The sequence below is a fragment of the Borostomias antarcticus genome (assembly GCF_949987555.1).
Source record: "Borostomias antarcticus genome assembly, contig: scaffold_509, whole genome shotgun sequence".
Classification (NCBI taxonomy): domain Eukaryota; kingdom Metazoa; phylum Chordata; class Actinopteri; order Stomiiformes; family Stomiidae; genus Borostomias; species Borostomias antarcticus.
Window position 1 is genome coordinate 1 of NW_028175551.1, and position 20,443 is coordinate 20,443.

The window sequence follows — 20,443 nt, forward strand, 5'->3', positions numbered from 1 at the left end:
GGTTACATACACACACGCATGTTTGTGTGGCGTGTAGCACGACGCTACGAGCTACTAGTGGACCACTGCCTCTCTCACCTTCAGTGTCACTGGCTGCACTCCGAATAGCATACTTCTATACTATATAGTATGCCAAAAACTGATGTAGTATGTCCCAATACATAGTATGCCACATGCAGTTTGGCAAAAATACCAGGATGTCCAACTACATCCGGTCGTGTTTTGCAGTTTGCAAGCCAGCAGGCTTTTCTGGCTATTCTGACCCACAATCCTGTGCGCAGCGGAAATGTGCGTCACATGTGCGAGTCGTGACAGCTGTAGACGAATGTCACTTCATGGACAGCGACGGATGTGACCAAATTTCAAGGCGCAATGTCATGACAAAGTAGTATGTCCCAACTGGATGTGTACTGTGTGCAAAACTGGTAGTGAAAAGTAGAAGTATGCTCGCTCACCTGTGGCTCACGTTGATGATGTCACGGGTGCGTAGGTGCTGCTCGTCCACCTTGCCCGCCAGGTACAGTGCGCTCATGGCCACCAGGTGGGGCTCGTACACGCCGACGCTCACGCACTCAAAGAAACGGTGGTACAGCACGCAGGCGGACGCCACGGGCACCGAGCGCATGCCCAGCTTCACCCCTGAAACAGAGGGAGAGGGGAGGAAGGAGTGAGCAAAAGAGAGAGAGAGGGAGAGAGGGAGGGAGGGAGAGAGAGAGAGGGAGGGAGGGAGGGAGAGAGAGAGGAGAGAGAGGAGAGAGAGGAGAGAGAGGAGAGAGAGGAGAGAGAGGAGAGAGAGGAGAGAGAGGGAGGGAGGGAGGGAGGGAGGGAGAGAGGGAGGGAGGAAGGAGTGAGCAAAAGAGAGAGAGAGTCTACAATGCAAATGATCGATCTTAAGTCAACACTAATGCGTTAGTCCCAATATTGCAGAACAGGCTGTCAGACTGTGTCGTGTCTTCTCTCCTGTTCTGGGACCTGAGCAGAGGGCTGTTTATGCACATCCTCGCCGTGGGGGGGCATATAAAGTTAGCATGCATGTGTGGTGCATCGTGAGCTAGTCTAGTAAGCCAGCACAGTAGCTAGGTATAAGTGAACATTAGCGCACCGGTCTCCATGATGAAGCGGCAGACACGGAAATGTGTCTTCATGTCCCGGGTGGGATCCACGTCTCCATCCCGGGGGTCCCTCCTCCCCGTCCCCACGTCTCCATCCCGGGGGTCCCTGGGGTCACTCCTCCCCGTCCCCAGATCCACGTCTCCATCCCGGGGGTCCCTCCTCCCCGTCCCCGCTAGCCGAGAGGGTCCCTCCATGGCGCGGCCAGGGGCTTCTTCAGTCCGGGGTTAGGTTCTCTCTCCAGGGGTTCTTCAGTTCACGGTCAGGTTCTCTCAGTCCCCGGTCAGGTTCTCTCTCTCTTCTGACTAGTAGTTAAACCACAACTCAGGCAACACAGCTGTCGTTATCAACACGGCCAACCCCAACCCTAGCAACAGGTATGCTAACGTTAGCTAGCACGGGTCTAGCACGCTTCTGGAGGAGCGTTAGCGAGTTAGCACTATCAACGTTAAGCAGCTCTGCTCGTCTCACTCACACACGGAAAGTGCTAATTCTAATTCATCTCTGCTCCGAATCCGTTACTTGATGAACGACCGGTCAACCAAACATCCCAAGAATGAGTAAACATGCTATGCTACTCTCTCTCTCTGACTAGCTGCTACTCTCTCTCTCTCTCTCTGACTAGCTGCTACTCTCTCTCTCTCTCTCTCTCTGACTAGCTGCTACTCTCTCTGCTAAGTTCGCTGTACACTTGCGCGCATGCGCAGACATGATGGAACCCTACTTCCGACAACATTCTCATTCTACGGGGCGAATCTGGTCAGCAGCTTTGCTTCTTCTTCTTCTTCTTCTTCCTTGGGTTGTATGGCGGATCGCAAACAGCTTAAAGGTGCACACCGCCACCTACTGGACAAGAGTGTGCATCATCATGTCATCATCCTAGTGCTCACAGACTACAGTCTGCCCCACAACCGTGTGTCACCCAAGAAAGTAAATAGAGCCTTCCTGCAGATTCCTACCCCCTCCCCCTCCGTGCCCAGTAAACCCCTCAAAGTCCATTCCCGACCTGCTTCTCTGACCCTATCCCGGAGTCTCTCTCTCTACTCCATAGGTGGGACAGTGCAACAGAACATGTTCAGTGTTTTCTGCAGCTCCACAGTGCCCACATGTACCACTCCCCCTTTTCCCCAGTACAAACAAGGTGCCGTTCAGTCCCGTGTGATCAAACCTGAGTCTCGCCATGACGATTTCCTCCCTCCGGGTCTGTGCAGTGTAGTTCTTCACCATAACTGACTTCTGCACCCTGTGACACCCCCCTCCCCTTCTGGTCTTCATCCCACCTCTTCTGGTCTTCATCCCTCCCCTTCTGGTCTTCATCCCACCTCTTCTGGTCCTCATCCCTCCCCTTCTGGTCTTCATCCCACCTCTTCTGGTCTTCATCCCTCCCCTTCTGGTCTTCATCCCTCCCCTTCTGGTCCTCATCCCTCCCCTTCTGGTCTTCATCCCTCCCCTTCTGGTCTTCATCCCATCTCTTCTGGTCTTCATCCCTCCCCTTCTGGTCCTCATCCCTCCCCTTCTGGTCTTCATCCCATCTCTTCTGGTCTTCATCCCTCCCCTTCTGGTCCTCATCCCTCCCCTTCTGGTCTTCATCCCTCCCCTTCTGGTCCTCATCCCTCCCCTTCTGGTCTTCATCCCTCCCCTTCTGGTCCTCATCCCTCCCCTTCTGGTCTTCATCCCATCTCTTCTGGTCTTCATCCCTCCCCTTCTGGTCTTCATCCCATCTCTTCTGGTCTTCATCCCTCCCCTTCTGGTCCTCATCCCTCCCCTTCTGGTCCTCATCCCTCCCCTTCTGGTCCTCATCCCATCTCTTCTGGTCCTCATCCCTCCCCTTCTGGTCCTCATCCCTCCCCTTCTGGTCTTCATCCCATCTCTTCTGGTCTTCATCCCTCCCCTTCTGGTCCTCATCCCTCCCCTTCTGGTCTTCATCCCATCTCTTCTGGTCTTCATCCCTCCCCTTCTGGTCCTCATCCCATCTCTTCTGGTCCTCATCCCTCCCCTTCTGGTCCTCATCCCTCCCCTTCTGGTCTTCATCCCATCTCTTCTGGTCTTCATCCCTCCCCTTCTGGTCCTCATCCCTCCCCTTCTGGTCCTCATCCCTCCCCTTCTGGTCTTCATCCCATCTCTTCTGGTCTTCATCCCTCCCCTTCTGGTCCTCATCCCTCCCCTTCTGGTCTTCATCCCTCCCCTTCTGGTCCTCATCCCTCCCCTTCTGGTCTTCATCCCTCCCCTTCTGGTCCTCATCCCTCCCCTTCTGGTCTTCATCCCATCTCTTCTGGTCTTCATCCCTCCCCTTCTGGTCTTCATCCCATCTCTTCTGGTCTTCATCCCTCCCCTTCTGGTCCTCATCCCTCCCCTTCTGGTCCTCATCCCATCTCTTCTGGTCCTCATCCCTCCCCTTCTGGTCCTCATCCCTCCCCTTCTGGTCTTCATCCCATCTCTTCTGGTCTTCATTCCTCCCCTTCTGGTCCTCATCCCTCCCCTTCTGGTCTTCATCCCATCTCTTCTGGTCTTCATCCCTCCCCTTCTGGTCCTCATCCCATCTCTTCTGGTCCTCATCCCTCCCCTTCTGGTCCTCATCCCTCCCCTTCTGGTCTTCATCCCATCTCTTCTGGTCTTCATCCCTCCCCTTCTGGTCCTCATCCCTCCCCTTCTGGTCCTCATCCCTCCCCTTCTGGTCTTCATCCCATCTCTTCTGGTCTTCATCCCTCCCCTTCTGGTCCTCATCCCTCCCCTTCTGGTCTTCATCCCATCTCTTCTGGTCTTCATCCCTCCCCTTCTGGTCCTCATCCCTCCCCTTCTGGTCTTCATCCCATCTCTTCTGGTCTTCATCCCTCCCCTTCTGGTCCTCATCCCTCCCCTTCTGGTCCTCATCCCTCCCCTTCTGGTCCTCATCCCTCCCCTTCTGGTCTTCATCCCATCTCTTCTGGTCTTCATCCCTCCCCTTCTGGTCCTCATCCCTCCCCTTCTGGTCTTCATCCCATCTCTTCTGGTCTTCATCCCTCCCCTTCTGGTCCTCATCCCTCCCCTTCTGGTCTTCATCCCACCTCTTCTGCCAGAACTCAAATCCCTTCCTCCTAATCACCGCTTTCCCCTCTCCCTTCCCGAGCGGAACAGGCACCGAGATGACCTTAGTCAGTCTGTCTGCAGTCTCATTCCCTGTCACCCCCTCATGTGCCGGAACCCAACAAAACTGCACGTCTATCCCCCCCCTGTGAAGCCTAAACAAACTGGGATACAATTCAATAAGTAGATCCTCTCTGACGGACTGGGTGGACTGTATACTGTCCAGCACCGATTTGGAGTCCGTGCACACCACCACTCTATCAGGTCTGACCTCCTCCACCCACTGCAACACAAGGATGACCGCCACCATTTCAGCCGTGTACACAGATAACATATCAGACAGCCGCTTCGAAAGACCCACTTCGAACCCGGGACATACACACCAACCCCCACTCTATCCAGTTCATCCTTTGACCCGTCAGTGTAGATCTCCACACACCCGTAGTAACTCGCACGCAGATACCTGCCCGTGTTCAAACCCACTTCACCCGGCTGCCATCCATGCTTTCTCTCCAGAACGCACCTGTCCACGGTCACTTCAGGGAAGAGCCAAGGGGGCACCCGTTTAATTAATACATCCATGGGGGCACCCAACTAACTGGGGCGGACCTAGTGAACTCCATCCCCTCCAGCCCATAGTCCCTCACTGTGGCTTCAATACAGGGCTCTGCTGCCCCCTACTGGCCAGTCCTCTTCTATCCGGGGTTTATAAAGCCACCCAGCTGCAGACCCGGTTGCACTACCGCCATATAACGCCACGTCAAAACATATGATTTGAAAGGTTTAAACGATTTTAAAAAAATAATCAAGATTATTAAGAAATGTTTCGGCTATTCATAACGGCAATCAATGTTCTGTACAGCTCGCGGGTTCTCTTCTAGAACGCTACCAGACGTTCTAGGTTCTACTTGCTCCATCGCTGGGCTGCTGCTATGCAACGGGTAAACACGGGTAAACACGGGTATAAACATAGACCAAGAAGAACCGACATGTCATCCAGCTACTCTGCTAACCAGGTGGGCTACAGACAATAAGGATTTGATCAAATGATTTAATTAATCAACTTTAAAGCAACGTTTCATTCTGCCGTTGTTGTTCTTTTTGTTGTCTTTTTTTCTTTTAGTATGAAAATGCTTTCAAGTCCCAGAAGCTGCAGAACTGGACTGTGCCAAAGAGCTTCAAACAAGTAAGTTAAGCTCGTCCACTGGCTAGGCAGCTCACAACATCGTACTGCAGTTAGACAGCATCTGTTATCTGTGTGTGTGTGTGTGTGTGTGTGTGTGTGTGTGTGTAGAGACCATGTGCAGCGGAGGGTTACACCTGCTTCATCGCCAGTGACCGTGGACATCTTCTTCCAGGAGTGAAGGTCAAGGTGAGAGAGCCTATCTCACACACACACACACACACACACACGCACACACACACACACACACACGCTGTGGACCTGTGGTCTCTGGTCAGCTGACCAGTGCACCTGGTCTCCTAAGAGTCTAACAGGCACAAGGCAGGTCACCTACACGACACCTCACTAGATTCTTCACCACATCAGCTGTGTCCCTCAGGACCCTCCCTGTCGTAACGGAGACTCAGGGGACAGACCAGCCATCACTGGATCAGCTGTGTGTCCCTCAGGACCGTCCCTGTCGTAACGAGAGATTCAGGGGACAGACCAGCCATCACTGGATCAGCTAACCTGTACTGTCCACCTTCCCTGTCCAGCATGTACACTAGGTTCTCCGTTTATATGGATGAATCCTAGCATCGTTAGGTATAGGTACTGCATTAGTAACGCGCTCCCCACCCAGTTGTTACACTGGCCCGGAGCGCCATTCACACACCAATGGTGGCAGCTGCCATGCAAGGCGCTTGCCTGCTCATTGGGAGCAATTTGGGGTTCAGTGTCTTGCCCAAGGACACTTGGACAGGTAGTCAGGAGGAGCCGGGATTCGAACCACCGACCCTACGATCACTGAACGACCCGCTCTACCAACTGAGCTATACCGCCGCCCCCATTGAATAGTTGGTTAGTATGTGAGCACCTCTATACCCCCCCGACCTCTGACCCTGGGGCCTGGCTCCTCAACCAGTGCACACACTACGTTTTATGATATTAATCAGGAGATACTTTGTACAGGAATCCACATTCTTTGGAGTGAGAGGCCCTCTTCTCTCGTTGCCTTTGAGCTCACAGGCTGCCCCTTCGCTGACCCTGACCCTAACCCTGACCCTAACCCTGACCCTGACCCTGACCCTGACCCTAACCCTGACCCTGACCCTAACCCTCACCCTCATCTTCTACATCCCTGAGTCTGTCTGCTACTCATGACGTATGACCATATTTGGTCTGTCCTGTTCCGGACTCTGTCAGCCAGAGCTCAGAGATGGTTCTGATGACGTAGTGGGGTTTTACCTTCTAGGCCGGTGGCTGAGAAGGCATGAGCCCTTCACCCCTCCACACACACACACACACACACACACACCCTGCAATTTTTCATAATTCATATGCTTACTGCCTACCGAGATGTGATGACTGCAGTTGCCACAGATTGGTTGTGGATTATACGAGCCATCTTCTAAAAATGCTTCTGTGTGTGTGTGTGTGTATGTGTGCGTGTGTGTGTGTGCGTGTGTGTGTGTGCGTGCAGAGGGGCAGCGCATGGCCAGACTTCAGGGGAACCTGGGAGTTGCCGGCTCGAATCCCAGCGGTCTCCATCAATCCCACGAGTCGCTCTGATGAAGGCAGGAACAGGCTCAGCGCCTGGGGGCTGGACCCCCAGCAGACCCTCCCCCCCACCACCACACAGGTGAGCAACCTGGCTTTGTGGTTAGAGTGTCCGCCCTGAGATTGGGAGGTTGGGGGTTCGATCCCCGGCCGAGTCACACCAAAGACTATAAAAATGGTTGCCATTGCCTCCCTGCTTGGCACTCAGCATCAAGGGCTGGATTGGGGGTGAGTCCCTGTGACATACTAGCGTCATGTCCAGGGGGGGTACTTGTACATACTAGCGTCATGTCCAGGGGGTGTACTTGTACATACTAGTGTCATGTCCAGGGGGTGTACTTGTACATACTAGTGTCATGTCCAGGGGGTGGACTTGTACTTACTAGTGTCATGTCCAGGGGTGGACTTGTACTTACTAGTGTCATGTCCAGGGGGGGTACTTGTACATACTAGCGTCATGTCCAGGGGTGGACTTGTACATCAAGCTGCCTCACGCTAAGGAATCAGGAGACAGACACAGTATCGGTCCCACCCCTACATTTCCCAAAGGGAAGCAGAAAACCAGTTGACCCGGGGGCCAGAGAAGTGAGCTGTAAAACCAGTTGACCCGGGGGCCAGAGAAGTGAGCTGTAAAACCAGTTCACCCGGGGGCCAGAGAAGTGAGCTGTAAAACCAGTTGACCTGGGGGCCAGAGAAGTGAGCTGTAAAACCAGTTGACCTGGGGGCCAGAGAAGTGAGCTGTAAAACCAGTTGACCTGGGGGCCAGAGAAGTGAGCTGTAAAACCAGTTGACCTGGGGGCCAGAGAAGTGAGCTGTAAAACTTCTTGGACATGAACACAACCAGAGCAGTGCTGGAGGGAAGATGTTTTAATAACGTTGGCTGGTTTTCAGCTCTTGTGGGTCAACCTGTAGTAGTGTGACCAGGACCTTATGGGTTTAAACCCACAGTGGGTCAACCTGTAGTAGTGTGACCAGGGCCTTATGGGTTTAAACCCACAGTGGGTCAACCTGTAGTAGTGACCAGGACCTTATGGGTTTAAACCCACAGTGGGTCATCCTGTAGTAGTGACCAGGCCCTGTGAGCTGAGCTCAACCCGTGTGTTTTATTGCCCAGAATGCTGAGTCATGGCAAGGAGGAAGTGATTTAATGATGGCGGTTGATGAGGCAGGCTGGTCTTGTGTGTTCCTGTTGTCCTAGTGTGTGTGTGTGTGCGCGTCCACGTGCACGGACCTGCTGGTCTCTCTCTTTGTGGTCACCTGCCTGTCTCTCTCTGTTCCCAGCAGGCCAACGCAGGTCCACAGGACCCAGCTGAGCAGAGCCAGGGCGCGGCCACGCCCCCCTCCCACCTGGCCCCACCCCCGGCCCCGCCCTCACGCGGGCCAGAGAGACAGCACTCCCAGGGGGGAGAGAGACCAGCCAGCCAGGCCTCCTCAGAGAGAGCTGCCTCCCGGGGAGACGCGTCTGTGGAGAGACCAACAACTGGAGCCAGTGCTGGAAGAGAGAGACCAGCCAGCCAGAGAGCTCAGACGGAGCCGTGATCTCTCTCCTGACACGGCCTCCTGTCTCTCCTGTGCTCTCTCCCTCCTGTCTCCCTCCTGTCTCTCCCTCCTGTCTCTCCTGCGCTCTCTCCCTCCTGTCTCTCCTGCGCTGTCTCCCTCCTGTCTCTCCTGCGCTGTCTCCCTCCTGTCTCTCCTGCGCTCTCTCTCTCCTGTCTCTCCTGCGCTGTCTCCCTCCTGTCTCTCCTGCGCTGTCTCCCTCCTGTCTCTCCTGCGCTGTCTCCCTCCTGTCTCTCCTGCGCTCTCTCTCTCCTGTCTCTCCTGCGCTGTCTCCCTCCTGTCTCTCCTGCGCTGTCTCCCTCCTGTCTCTCCTGTCTCTCCTGCGCTGTCTCCCTCCTGTCTCCCTCCTATCTCTCCTACGCTGTCTCTCCTGCGCTGTCTCCCTCCTGACTCTCCTGCGCTGTCTCCCTCCTGACTCTCCTGCGCTGTCTCTCCTGCGCTGTCTCCCTCCTGTCTCTCCTGCGCTGTCTCTCCTGCGCTGTCTCCCTCCTGTCTCTCCTGCGCTGTCTCTCCTCCGCTGTCTCCCTCCTGTCTCTCCTGCGCTGTCTCCCTCCTGTCTCTCCTGCGCTGTCTCCCTCCTGTCTCTCCTGCGCTGTCTCTCCTCCGCTGTCTCCCTCCTGTCTCTCCTGCGCTGTCTCTCCTGCGCTGTCTCCCTCCCGTCTCTCCTGCGCTGTCTCCCTCCCGTCTCTCCTGCGCTGTCTCTCTCCTGTCTCTCCTGTGCTGTCTCCCTCCTGTCTCTCCTGCGCTCTCTCCCTCCTGTCTCTCCTGCGCTGTCTCCCTCCTGTCTCTCCTGCGCTGTCTCCCTCCTGTCTCTCCTGCGCTGTCTCCCTCCTGTCTCTCCTGCGCTGTCTCCCTCTTGTCTCTCCTGACCTGTCTGTCTCACAGTTCCTGAAGACATGTAGTCACAATCGTAGGCCAGTAAACTGCGAAGCTAAACTAAAGCATGGGTTGTTTTGTTCATTGTGTGTGTGTGTGTGTGTGTGTGTGTGTGTGGGTGTGTGGACATCTCTATATCATGGCTTGGTTTAATGCATTCTAGACTCTGACCTGGTAGAGTATATGTGCATTACATGATACCATAATAATTACATAATCACTGGTCTCAATCAGAATATCACTGTTCTAATCAGAATATCACTGGTCTCAATCAGAATATCACTGTTCTCAATCAGAATATCACTGGTCTCAATCAGAATATCACTGGTCTCAATCAGAATATCACTGGTCTCAATCAGAATATCACTGGTCTAATCAGAATATCACTGGTCTCAATCAGAATATCACTGTTTTCAATCAGAATATCACTGTTCTCAATCAGAATATCACTGGTCTCAATCAGAATATCACTGTTCTCAATCAGAATATCACTGTTCTCAATCAGAATATCACTGGTCTCAATCAGAATATCACTGGTCTAATCAGAATATCACTGTTCTCAATCAATCAGAATATCACTGGTCTAATCAGAATATCACTGTTCTCAATCAGAATATCACTGGTCTCAATCAGAATATCACTGTTCTCAATCAATCAGAATATCACTGTTCTCAATCAATCAGAATATCACTGGTCTAATCAGAATATCACTGTTCTCAATCAGAATATCACTGTTCTCAATCAGAATATCACTGGTCTAATCAGAATATCACTGGTCTAATCAGAATATCACTGTTCTCAATCAGAATATCACTGTTCTCAATCAGAATATCACTGGTCTAATCAGAATATCACTGGTCTAATCAGAATATCACTGTTCTCAATCAGAATATCACTGGTCTCAATCAGAATATCACTGTTCTCAATCAATCAGAATATCACTGTTCTCAATCAGAATATCACTGTTCTCAATCAGAATATCACTGTTCTAATCAGAATATCACTGTTCTCAATCAGAATATCACTGTTCTCAATCAGAATATCACTGTTCTCAATCAGAATATCACTGTTCTCAATCAGAATATCACTGTTCTAATCAGAATATCACTGTTCTCAATCAGAATATCACTGTTCTCAATCAGAATATCACTGTTCTCAATCAGAATATCACTGTTCTCAATCAGAATATCACTGGTCTAATCACAATATCACTGTTCTCAATCAGAATATCACTGTTCTCAATCAGAATATCACTGTTCTTAATCAGAATATCACTGGTCTCAATCAGAATATCACTGGTTAATCAGAATATCACTGTTCTCAATCAATCAGAATATCACTGTTCTCAATCAATCAGAATATCACTGTTCTAATCAGAATATCACTGTTCTCAATCAGAATATCACTGTTCTCAATCAGAATATCACTGGTCTCAATCAGAATATCACTGTTCTCAATCAGAATATCACTGTTCTAATCAGAATATCACTGTTCTCAATCAGAATATCACTGTTCTCAATCAGAATATCACTGTTCTCAATCAGAATATCACTGTTCTCAATCAGAATATCACTGTTCTAATCAGAATATCACTGTTCTCAATCAGAATATCACTGTTCTCAATCAGAATATCACTGTTCTCAATCAGAATATCACTGTTCTCAATCAGAATATCACTGGTCTAATCAGAATATCACTGTTCTCAATCAGAATATCACTGTTCTCAATCAGAATATCACTGTTCTTAATCAGAATATCACTGGTCTCAATCAGAATATCACTGGTCTAATCAGAATATCACTGTTCTCAATCAATCAGAATATCACTGTTCTCAATCAATCAGAATATCACTGTTCTAATCAGAATATCACTGTTCTCAATCAGAATATCACTGTTCTCAATCAGAATATCACTGGTCTCAATCAGAATATCACTGTTCTCAATCAGAATATCACTGGTCTAATCAGAATATCACTGGTCTAATCAGAATATCACTGTTCTCAATCAGAATATCACTGGTCTCAATCAGAATATCACTGTTCTCAATCAGAATATCACTGTTCTCAATCAGAATATCACTGGTCTCAATCAGAATATCACTGTTCTCAATCAGAATATCACTGTTCTCAATCAGAATATCACTGGTCTAATCAGAATATCACTTCTCAATCAGAATATCACTGTTCTCAATCAGAATATCACTGTTCTCAATCAGAATATCACTGTTCTCAATCAGAATATCACTGGTCTCAATCAGAATATCACTGGTCTAATCAGAATATCACTGTTCTCAATCAGAATATCACTGTTCTCAATCAGAATATCACTGGTCTAATCAGAATATCACTGTTCTAATCAGTACTCAGATAAAGCTGATATGTTGACCGTGCAGCCCGTCCTCCTGGCTCTTCACACATCACAAACCTGCAGTTCAATGAGTCAATACTGTGGTCAGGTGTTTTTGTTCATCGTGTGTGTGTGTGTGTGTGTGTGTGTGCGTGTGTGTTTGTCAGGGCTGAATGTGGTTGAATAGAACAGGGACATCTGGTCTATTGAATTAGATCAAACCTGGTTTGACTTTTGAACAAATCAATCATCCAGTTTGTTAAATGACCCAAATGTATTATCCCACAAGAAAGTGAGTTCACTCAGAGGTCCAGAGAGGTGAAGCAACAATAGAAATATGACTTGTGTAAACATTTGTTTTTGCATGCCTTGATCAAATATTAATTTCACTCATTTTCAAAGTAAAGTATCTGGGTGCAGGTGTGATTCTGTACAAACAGCACTGTGATCAAGGAGCAGGCAACTCAACATTACAATCCCAACTCAACATTACAATCCCAACTCAACATTACAGTCCCAACTCAACATTACAGTCCCAACACTTCAACTCAACATTACAGTCCCAACACTTCAACTCAACATTACAGTCCAAACACTTCAACTCAACATTACAGTCCAAACACTTCAACTCAACATTACAGTCCCAACACTTCAACTCAACATTACAGTCCCAACACTTCAACTCAACATTACAGTCACCCAACACTTCAGCTGTGTTCAGGTCTGTTTTGGACCTTTTAATTCTCGGATGATGATTTTTCTGATGATCACCCAGTCTGTCTGAGTGCCGGTGACACGTATCCTCAGACAGGAAGAGGCGGAGCCGTGTTTCCTCTCCACTTCCTGCATCTCGAACCGTCCGTCCTTCCCGATCTCCCCCAGCGGCGGGTGGAACACGCGGCAGGTGGCCCCGGTGGCGCCGGACCCCAGCTCCACCGCCCCCGCCGCCAGCCGGTCAGCCCCCGCCTCCGACCCCGTCTCCACGCGCACCGCCGTCACCACGGCCGGCTCCCTCAGGACCACGGTCAGCTGGCTCCCCTCCGCCGGCGCCCGGCCCCAGAAGAAGCGCGTGCCGGGCAGGTAGGCGTGGCTGGGCAGGTGTCCCTGGTAGACGGGGATGTCTGAGTGGACGGAGGACGCGGGGGGGTTGGAGTACGGACCCTCCTCAAAGTCCTCGTCCTTCAGGCGGTTGTGGGTCCCCAGGAAGGAGGAGAAGGTTCCCATGTGCTGGAACAGCGCGGGTTTGAAGTGGATGGGATCCTTCTGGCTCACCAGGAGAACGCGGAAGTGACCCAACAGGAAGTCGCAGGGCATTTCCTGGTAGAACAGGAAGAGCAGCCGGGCCAGCATGGGGAGGTGGGCGGAGCGGTAGAGTTTACCGATGTAGCCCAGCGAGGAGAACTCCAGCGTCGTCCAGGCAACGGCCTTGGCTTCCTGCTCGCGCACGTGTTCTCGGATGGCCGACAGGAAGTGGAGGCTGCAGTCCACGTCATCCTCCAGCATCAGGTAGTACTGGCTCCGCCCCTGGCTGAACCCGAGCAGGAACGCGTAATCCACGTTCTGCTTGGAGCGGAAGGAGACGCGGTCCGCGGCGTCGCCAAAGTTCCTCTTCAGACCTGGAGGGAACAAGAACCGGCACCCTTAGATGTGAGGAGGGAAAGACACACAAGAGTGTGTAGATCCAGGTTACTGTGTGTCTGTTTGTGTAGCCTACTGTGTGTGTGTGTGTGTGTGTGTGTCATACAGTGCATTTGGGTATCCGCGGGTCGTTAAAATGATAAAACTTTAAAACTAATTAAAAAATACTTTTGAAAAAAAGGTATAAGAAAGTTAGGATTTCTTAAAGGTATAATATGTAATATGTGGATTAAAATAATACATCCTTAGGGCTTTGCGGAGGCCGCAGAGTAACGAGACCTAACGTCATCTCCACACTACAGCATCTAACCTAACTTATTACATGGCACTCTGAAATACTTGATTGTGATTACTGATTAGTGTAACGTTATGTTCCTCTCAGTGAAGATCTTATCACAGTATGACTGAAACAGTGCATTCTCTGGCATTTTAGCAACCAATACGTTGTGTTGTTGCAGTTCTTATCCTTAGACACTAGATGGGGGAAATAATCCACATATTACATATTATACCTTTAAGCAAAGAATAGCCCATGAGATCTGAGATAGTCTACGACACAACCATGAGTTTAGGAATAACTACTAGAATAAAAAAAACAATTGAATGTAATTCTAACAGTAGGATATAACCTACTCACACATCACACAGTAGGACGGGGAGTTGAACCCTAAACCTACTCACATCACACGGTAGGACGGGGAGTTGAACCCTAAACCTACTCACATCACACGGTAGGACAGGGAGTTGAATCCTAAACCTACTCACACATCACACGGTAGGACGGGGAGTTGAACCCTAAACCTACTCACACATCACACGGTAGGACGGGGAGTTGAACCCTAAACCTACTCACATCACACGGTAGGACGGGGAGTTGAACCCTAAACCTACTCACATCACACGGTAGGACGGGGAGTTGAACCCCCAAACCTTACTGCATGTTGAGGGAGGAAGAGAAAGAAGGAAATGTATGTTGGAAATGGAGAAGTTGTATTTGTGGTGCAAGGTGTGCCTAGTGACACAACAGTAGGCCACTGACAGCTGATGTGGTCTCTTGCTCAGAAAGGATGTTTGAGGCACTGGTGAAAAGCCAGCGAGCAGCTATACAGAAGGACATTGTGAGTGAGTGAGTGAGTGAGTGAGTGAGTGAGTGAGTGAGTGAGTGAGTGAGTGAGTGAGTGAGTGAGTGAGTGAGTGAGTGAGTGAGTGAGTGAGTGAGTGAGTGAGTGAGTGGAGAGAGAGAAGGTTTCAGTTTGTGATAAAGAAAAGTGTCCTTTTTTGCATTTGGTTTTATATGACCTTTTATGTGTTGCCCTTTGTCTTGATGCTTTTAATGTCTCATGTAAAGCACTTTGAACTGCCTTGTTGCTGAAATGTGCTGTATAAATAAACGTGCGTTGCCTTGCTTGGGCTGCGCCTCCCTCCGCCCACGGCAGCTGGAACAAACTGACCAGGCTACTACTGCTCATTCTCTCATTCTACCAGGCTACTCGCTTTAAAAATGGATCAATTACTTGTGCATCAGCTGTTTCATTGTAAAAGAAATAATAATAATAATAATAATAGGGCCGATATTTTCCAGATAGGATACATTTTTTGACTTTTGAAATATTAAATATTTTGATTTCTGACTGGCTCAGAAGAAATGCAACCACTTGACTGTCAGTTGCGACTGGGAGGTTTGTTTTGCAACGGGAAGCTAGAAAAACCTGTTTGATGGGATTTAGTTTTGATAGCTGATCAGCTGACCTACGCATTTTCACCAACTATTCTATAAAGTGCACAGCTACAGACCTTGAGGGAGAGGCTACTGTACCATCGCTGTTGTTACATTGTTGGGGAATAAAAGTAATGAAATAATACTTATACTACTACTACTACTACTACTAATAATAATAATAATACAAATAACAGAAAATATGTCTTTCCTTAACGATTTAATAGAATTCTAAAAGTAGCCTACTACCCTGAAACAGTATGACGGGGAGTTGAACCCGTGACCCGTTACAGGTCTGCTGCACTAACGAGCAGATGGATCTCTACTCTACTGGTGGGTGCAAAGTGACAGCAGGTACGGATGATTTGTTAGGATTTTCTTTTAAAAATTAACTTTAGACTGTTGCTGTAGCGCCACCATCAGGACTGCGATGCCAGTGGAGGACTTCTGGCAGGACTGGACCCATGTGCAAAGTGTGCTGGTTCTTCCTGCATGGGACTGGACCCCTGTGCAAAGTGTGCTGGTTCTTCCTGCATGGGACTGGACCCCTGTGCACAGTGTGCTGGTTCTTCCTGCATGGGACTGGACCCATGTCTGGTTCTTCCTGCATGGGACGACAGACTTCCTGGGTAGAAGATCCAGTCCTGGGAAACACCAGCGGAACCGGCAACCCATAAGAACCATCCATAGAACCTGAGAACCTCACATGTCTGGGCAGGTAGAGCGTTCTGGTTAAACGCTTTCAGGCTGTCTGTCTTTAATTAGAATGTTTAATTGGAATCTCTCGTCACGACAGGGAGGGTCCTGAGGGGGACACAGCTGATCCAGTGATGGCTGGTCTGTCCCCTGAGTCTCTCGTTAGGACAGGGACGGTCCTGAGGGACACAGCTGATCCAGTGATGGCTGGTCTGTCCCCTGAGTCTCTCGTTACGACAGGGACGGTCCTGAGGGACACAGCTGATCCAGTGATGGCTGGTCTGTCCCCTGAACAGGACTGCCTACCTGTGAGGGGAGGGGTGGACTGCTGCCTACCTGTGAGGGGAGGGGTGGACTGCTGCCTACCTGTGAGAGGAGGGGAGGACTGCCTACCTGTGAGAGGAGGGGAGGACTGCCTACCTGTGAGAGGAGGGGTGGACTGCCTACCTGTGAGAGGAGGGGTGGACTGCCTACCTGTGAGAGGAGGGGTGGACTGCCTACCTGTGAGTGGAGGGTAGTACTGCTGCCTACCTGTGAGGGGAGGGGTGGACTGCTGCCTACCTGTGAGGGGAGGGGTGGACTGCTGCCTACCTGTGAGTGGAGGGTAGGACTGCTGCCTACCTGTGAGGGGAGGGGAGGACTGCTGCCTGTGAGTGGAGGGGAGGACTGCTGCCTACCTGTGAGAGGAGGGGAGGACTGCTGCCTACCTGTGAGTGGAGGGTAGTACTGCTGCCTACCTGTGAGGGGAGGGTAGTACTGCTGCCTACCTGTGAGAGGAGGGTAGTACTGCTGCCTACCTGTGAGGGGAGGGGTGGACTGCTGCCTACCTGTGAGGGGAGGGGTGGACTGCTGCCTACCTGTGAGAGGAGGGGAGGACTGCCTACCTGTGAGAGGAGGGGTGGACTGCCTACCTGTGAGAGGAGGGGTGGACTGCCTACCTGTGAGTGGAGGGGTGGACTGCTGCCTACCTGTGAGAGGAGGGGTGGACTGCTGCCTACCTGTGAGAGGAGGGGAGGACTGCCTACCTGTGAGAGGAGGGGTGGACTGCCTACCTGTGAGAGGAGGGGTGGACTGCCTACCTGTGAGAGGAGGGGTGGACTGCCTACCTGTGAGTGGAGGGTAGTACTGCTGCCTACCTGTGAGGGGAGGGTAGTACTGCTGCCTACCTGTGAGTGGAGGGTAGTACTGCTGCCTACCTGTGAGAGGAGGGTAGTACTGCTGCCTACCTGTGAGAGGAGGGTAGTACTGCTGCCTACCTGTGAGGGGAGGGTAGTACTGCTGCCTACCTGTGAGAGGAGGGTAGTACTGCTGCCTACCTGTGAGGGGAGGGTAGTACTGCTGCCTACCTGTGAGGGGAGGGTAGTACTGCTGCCTACCTGTGAGGGGGGGTAGTACTGCTGCCTACCTGTGAGAGGAGGGGAGGACTGCTGCCTACCTGTGAGAGGAGGGTAGTACTGCTGCCTACCTGTGAGGGGAGGGTAGTACTGCTGCCTACCTGTGAGAGGAGGCTAGTACTGCTGCCTACCTGTGAGAGGAGGGTAGTACTGCTGCCTACCTGTGAGGGGAGGGTAGTACTGCTGCCTACCTGTGAGGGGAGGGTAGTACTGCTGCCTACCTGTGAGGGGAGGGTAGGACTGCCTACCTGTGAGAGGAGGGGTGGACTGCTGCCTACCTGTGAGGGGAGGGGAGGACTGCTGCCTGTGAGTGGAGGGGAGGACTGCTGCCTACCTGTGAGAGGAGGGGAGGACTGCTGCCTACCTGTGAGTGGAGGGGTGGACTGCCTACCTGTGAGAGGAGGGTAGGACTGCTGCCTACCTGTGAGAGGAGGGGTGGACTGCCTACCTGTGAGAGGAGGGGTGGACTGCTGCCTACCTGTGAGGGGAGGGGAGGACTGCCTACCTGTGAGAGGAGGGGTGGACTGCCTACCTGTGAGAGGAGGGGTGGACTGCCTACCTGTGAGAGGAGGGGAGGACTGCCTACCTGTGAGGGGAGGGGTGGACTGCTGCCTACCTGTGAGGGGAGGGTAGGACTGCCTACCTGTGAGGGGGGGGTAGTACTGCTGCCTACCTGTGAGAGGAGGGGTAGTACTGCTGCCTACCTGTGAGGGGGGGGTAGTACTGCTGCCTACCTGTGAGGGGAGGGGTAGTACTGCTGCCTACCTGTGAGTGGAGGGTAGTACTGCTGCCTACCTGTGAGGGGAGGGTAGTACTGCTGCCTACCTGTGAGGGGAGGGGTAGTACTGCTGCCTACCTGTGAGTGGAGGGGTGGACTGCCTACCTGTGAGAGGAGGGTAGTACTGCTGCCTACCTGTGAGTGGAGGGTAGTACTGCTGCCTACCTGTGAGAGGAGGGTAGTACTGCTGCCTACCTGTGAGGGGAGGGTAGTACTGCTGCCTACCTGTGAGGGGAGGGTAGGACTGCTGCCTACCTGTGAGAGGAGGGGTGGACTGCTGCCTACCTGTGAGGGGAGGGTAGGACTGCTGCCTACCTGTGAGAGGAGGGGTGGACTGCTGCCTACCTGTGAGGGGAGGGTAGTACTGCTGCCTACCTGTGAGTGGAGGGTAGTACTGCTGCCTACCTGTGAGGGGAGGGGTGGACTGCTGCCTACCTGTGAGGGGAGGGGTGGACTGCTGCCTACCTGTGAGTGGAGGGTAGTACTGCTGCCTACCTGTGAGAGGAGGGGTGGACTGCTGCCTACCTGTGAGTGGAGGGGTGGACTGCCTACCTGTGAGGGGAGGGGTGGACTGCTGCCTACCTGTGAGAGGAGGGGTGGACTGCCTACCTGTGAGTGGAGGGTAGTACTGCTGCCTACCTGTGAGGGGAGGGGTGGACTGCTGCCTACCTGTGAGGGGAGGGTAGTACTGCTGCCTACCTGTGAGGGGAGGGTAGTACTGCTGCCTACCTGTCAGTGGAGGGTAGTACTGCTGCCTACCTGTGAGGGGAGGGGTGGACTGCTGCCTACCTGTGAGAGGAGGGTAGTACTGCTGCCTACCTGTGAGGGGAGGGTAGTACTGCTGCCTACCTGTCAGGGGAGGGTAGTACTGGTGCGGCGCGTGGACGACCAGCAGCTGCCCCTGCTCCAGCTCGGGGGCGAAGCCGGCCCTGATCTCCCCCACCGTGGAAGCCCTCCACTGGGCATCGAAGTCGGCCAGCAGCACCACCACCACCATGGAGGAGCGCTCGGCGGGGGACGAGCGAGAGAAGACGGAGCGCAGCGTGGCCAGGAGGTAGCTGCCTTTAGGACGCTTCACCGACGACATGCCCACCGTCAGAAACTCTGAGAGAGAGAGAGAGAGAGAGAGAGAGAGAGAGAGAGAGAGAGGGGGAGAGAGGAGAGGGAGGGAGAGAGAGAGAGAGAGAGAGAGAGAGTGAGTGAGTGAGTGAGAGAGAGAGAGAGAGAGAGAGAGAGAGAGAGAGAGACAGAGAGTGAGTGAGTGAGTGAGTGAGTGAGTGAGAGAGAGAGAGAGAGAGAGAGAGAGAGAGAGGGAGAGTGAGTGAGTGAGTGAGTGAGTGAGTGAGTGAGTGAGTGAGTGAGTGAGAGAGAGAGAGTGAGAGAGAGTGTGAGTGAGTGAGTGAGAGAGAGAGAGAGAGGGAGAGAGAGGGAGAGGCGGAGAGAGTGTGAGTGAGTGAGAGAGAGAGAGAGAGAGAGAGAGAGAGAGAGAGAGAGAGAGAGAGAGACAGAAAGTTAGCCTCCAGCCTAACTGTGAATCATCTGTATACATTGATATCCTGTGTGTGTATTTAGATTTGAATACTGATACTGGTTTCCCTGCAACTGGAACGTTCTGTTTTAATATCCGTGTGGTTTTTATGGTTCTGCGTGCTTCTGACCCTGTTCTGCCTCCCCTCTCCCTAGTGCCTCTCTCTCTCCCTCCTACCTTCTAACCAGGTCCAGTGGATGCCCCACTGTCACCAGCAGACCTCCCTGAGTCCGATAGATACCCCCGTGTCTGCTGTGGATGTCCAGTACAGCCACTAACCCTGTCCTCCTCCCTCCTCCCTAGTGTCTCTCCCTCTATACATGTCCTGTGGACTCCCCCTGTCTCCTGCAGGCCACCCTGTAGCAGGTCCCAGAGAACCCCCCCTCCCGTCCTCGGCCAAAAGTCCCCCCTATGGCTCCTGGAAAGGCCCCTGCCTCCCCATGACTAGCTCCTCCCCACTCTGTGTAGTCAGCTGTCCCTACCCAGCCAACCCCTCCCCTTTCTACCCTCGGCTCTCTGCTTTCTGTCTCCCCACCTCTGCCTTGCGCCATTCTCTATGAGCCTGTTCTGCTAAGTGCTTACTGAGTGTGTGTGTGTGTGTGTGTGTGTGTGTGTGTGTGTGTGTGTGTGTGTGTGTCTCACTCTTCTCTGCGGGTGGGGTTCCAGCCAGCAGGCTGTAGGAGACGTTGAGGGGCAGATATCGTCCCTGGTCCACCCAGGACTCAGCCTCCAGAGGGGCAGCATCATAGCCGCCAGGCTTTCTTCCTGTAACCACCTGGGAACTCTCCGTTGGAAACTGTTTGGAAAAGGGCGGGCACTTTCAAAACTACTTGGCAGGTGATTGGATGAACCGTCTGTCTATTACTGTCCATCTGTGTGTCTGGCTCTTTAGACCCCGGCAGAACTGAGCACTGAGCACGGTGTGTAGGTAGGTGTGTGTGTGTGTGTAGGTAGGTGTGTGTGTGTATGTGGTGTGCAGGTGTGTGTGTGTGATTGTACTCACAGTGCTGTCGGGATC

At 52.1% G+C, this 20,443-nt stretch overlaps 3 protein-coding genes across 3 annotated transcripts; 1 reads left to right on the forward strand and 2 right to left on the reverse strand.

Moving 5' to 3' along the window:
* Window positions 1–451: 451 nt before the first annotated feature.
* On the reverse strand, window positions 452–1,307 carry ccnq (cyclin Q; the record flags this gene model as incomplete). The annotated part of the gene is made up of 2 exons (XM_084463317.1): window positions 452–639; window positions 1,103–1,307. 2 exons carry the CDS (start codon window positions 1,305–1,307, stop codon window positions 452–454), a joined length of 393 nt encoding a protein of 130 aa, XP_084319443.1.
* Window positions 1,308–5,162: 3,855 nt separating this feature from the next.
* cfap126 (cilia and flagella associated protein 126) lies at window positions 5,163–8,434 on the forward strand (the record flags this gene model as incomplete). Its single annotated transcript, XM_084463318.1, has 5 exons — window positions 5,163–5,189; window positions 5,297–5,359; window positions 5,468–5,539; window positions 6,819–6,977; window positions 8,177–8,434. The coding sequence occupies 5 exons, from the start codon at window positions 5,163–5,165 to the stop codon at window positions 8,432–8,434; spliced, it is 579 nt and encodes a 192-aa protein (XP_084319444.1).
* Window positions 8,435–12,391: 3,957 nt separating this feature from the next.
* LOC311329475 (alpha-1,3-mannosyl-glycoprotein 4-beta-N-acetylglucosaminyltransferase C-like) lies at window positions 12,392–20,221 on the reverse strand (the record flags this gene model as incomplete). Its single annotated transcript, XM_084463319.1, has 3 exons — window positions 12,392–13,290; window positions 18,747–19,001; window positions 20,068–20,221. Coding segments are annotated over 3 exons (1,308 nt in total), but the record flags the coding sequence as incomplete, so codon positions are not given.
* Between the last annotated feature and the right edge of the window lie 222 nt (window positions 20,222–20,443).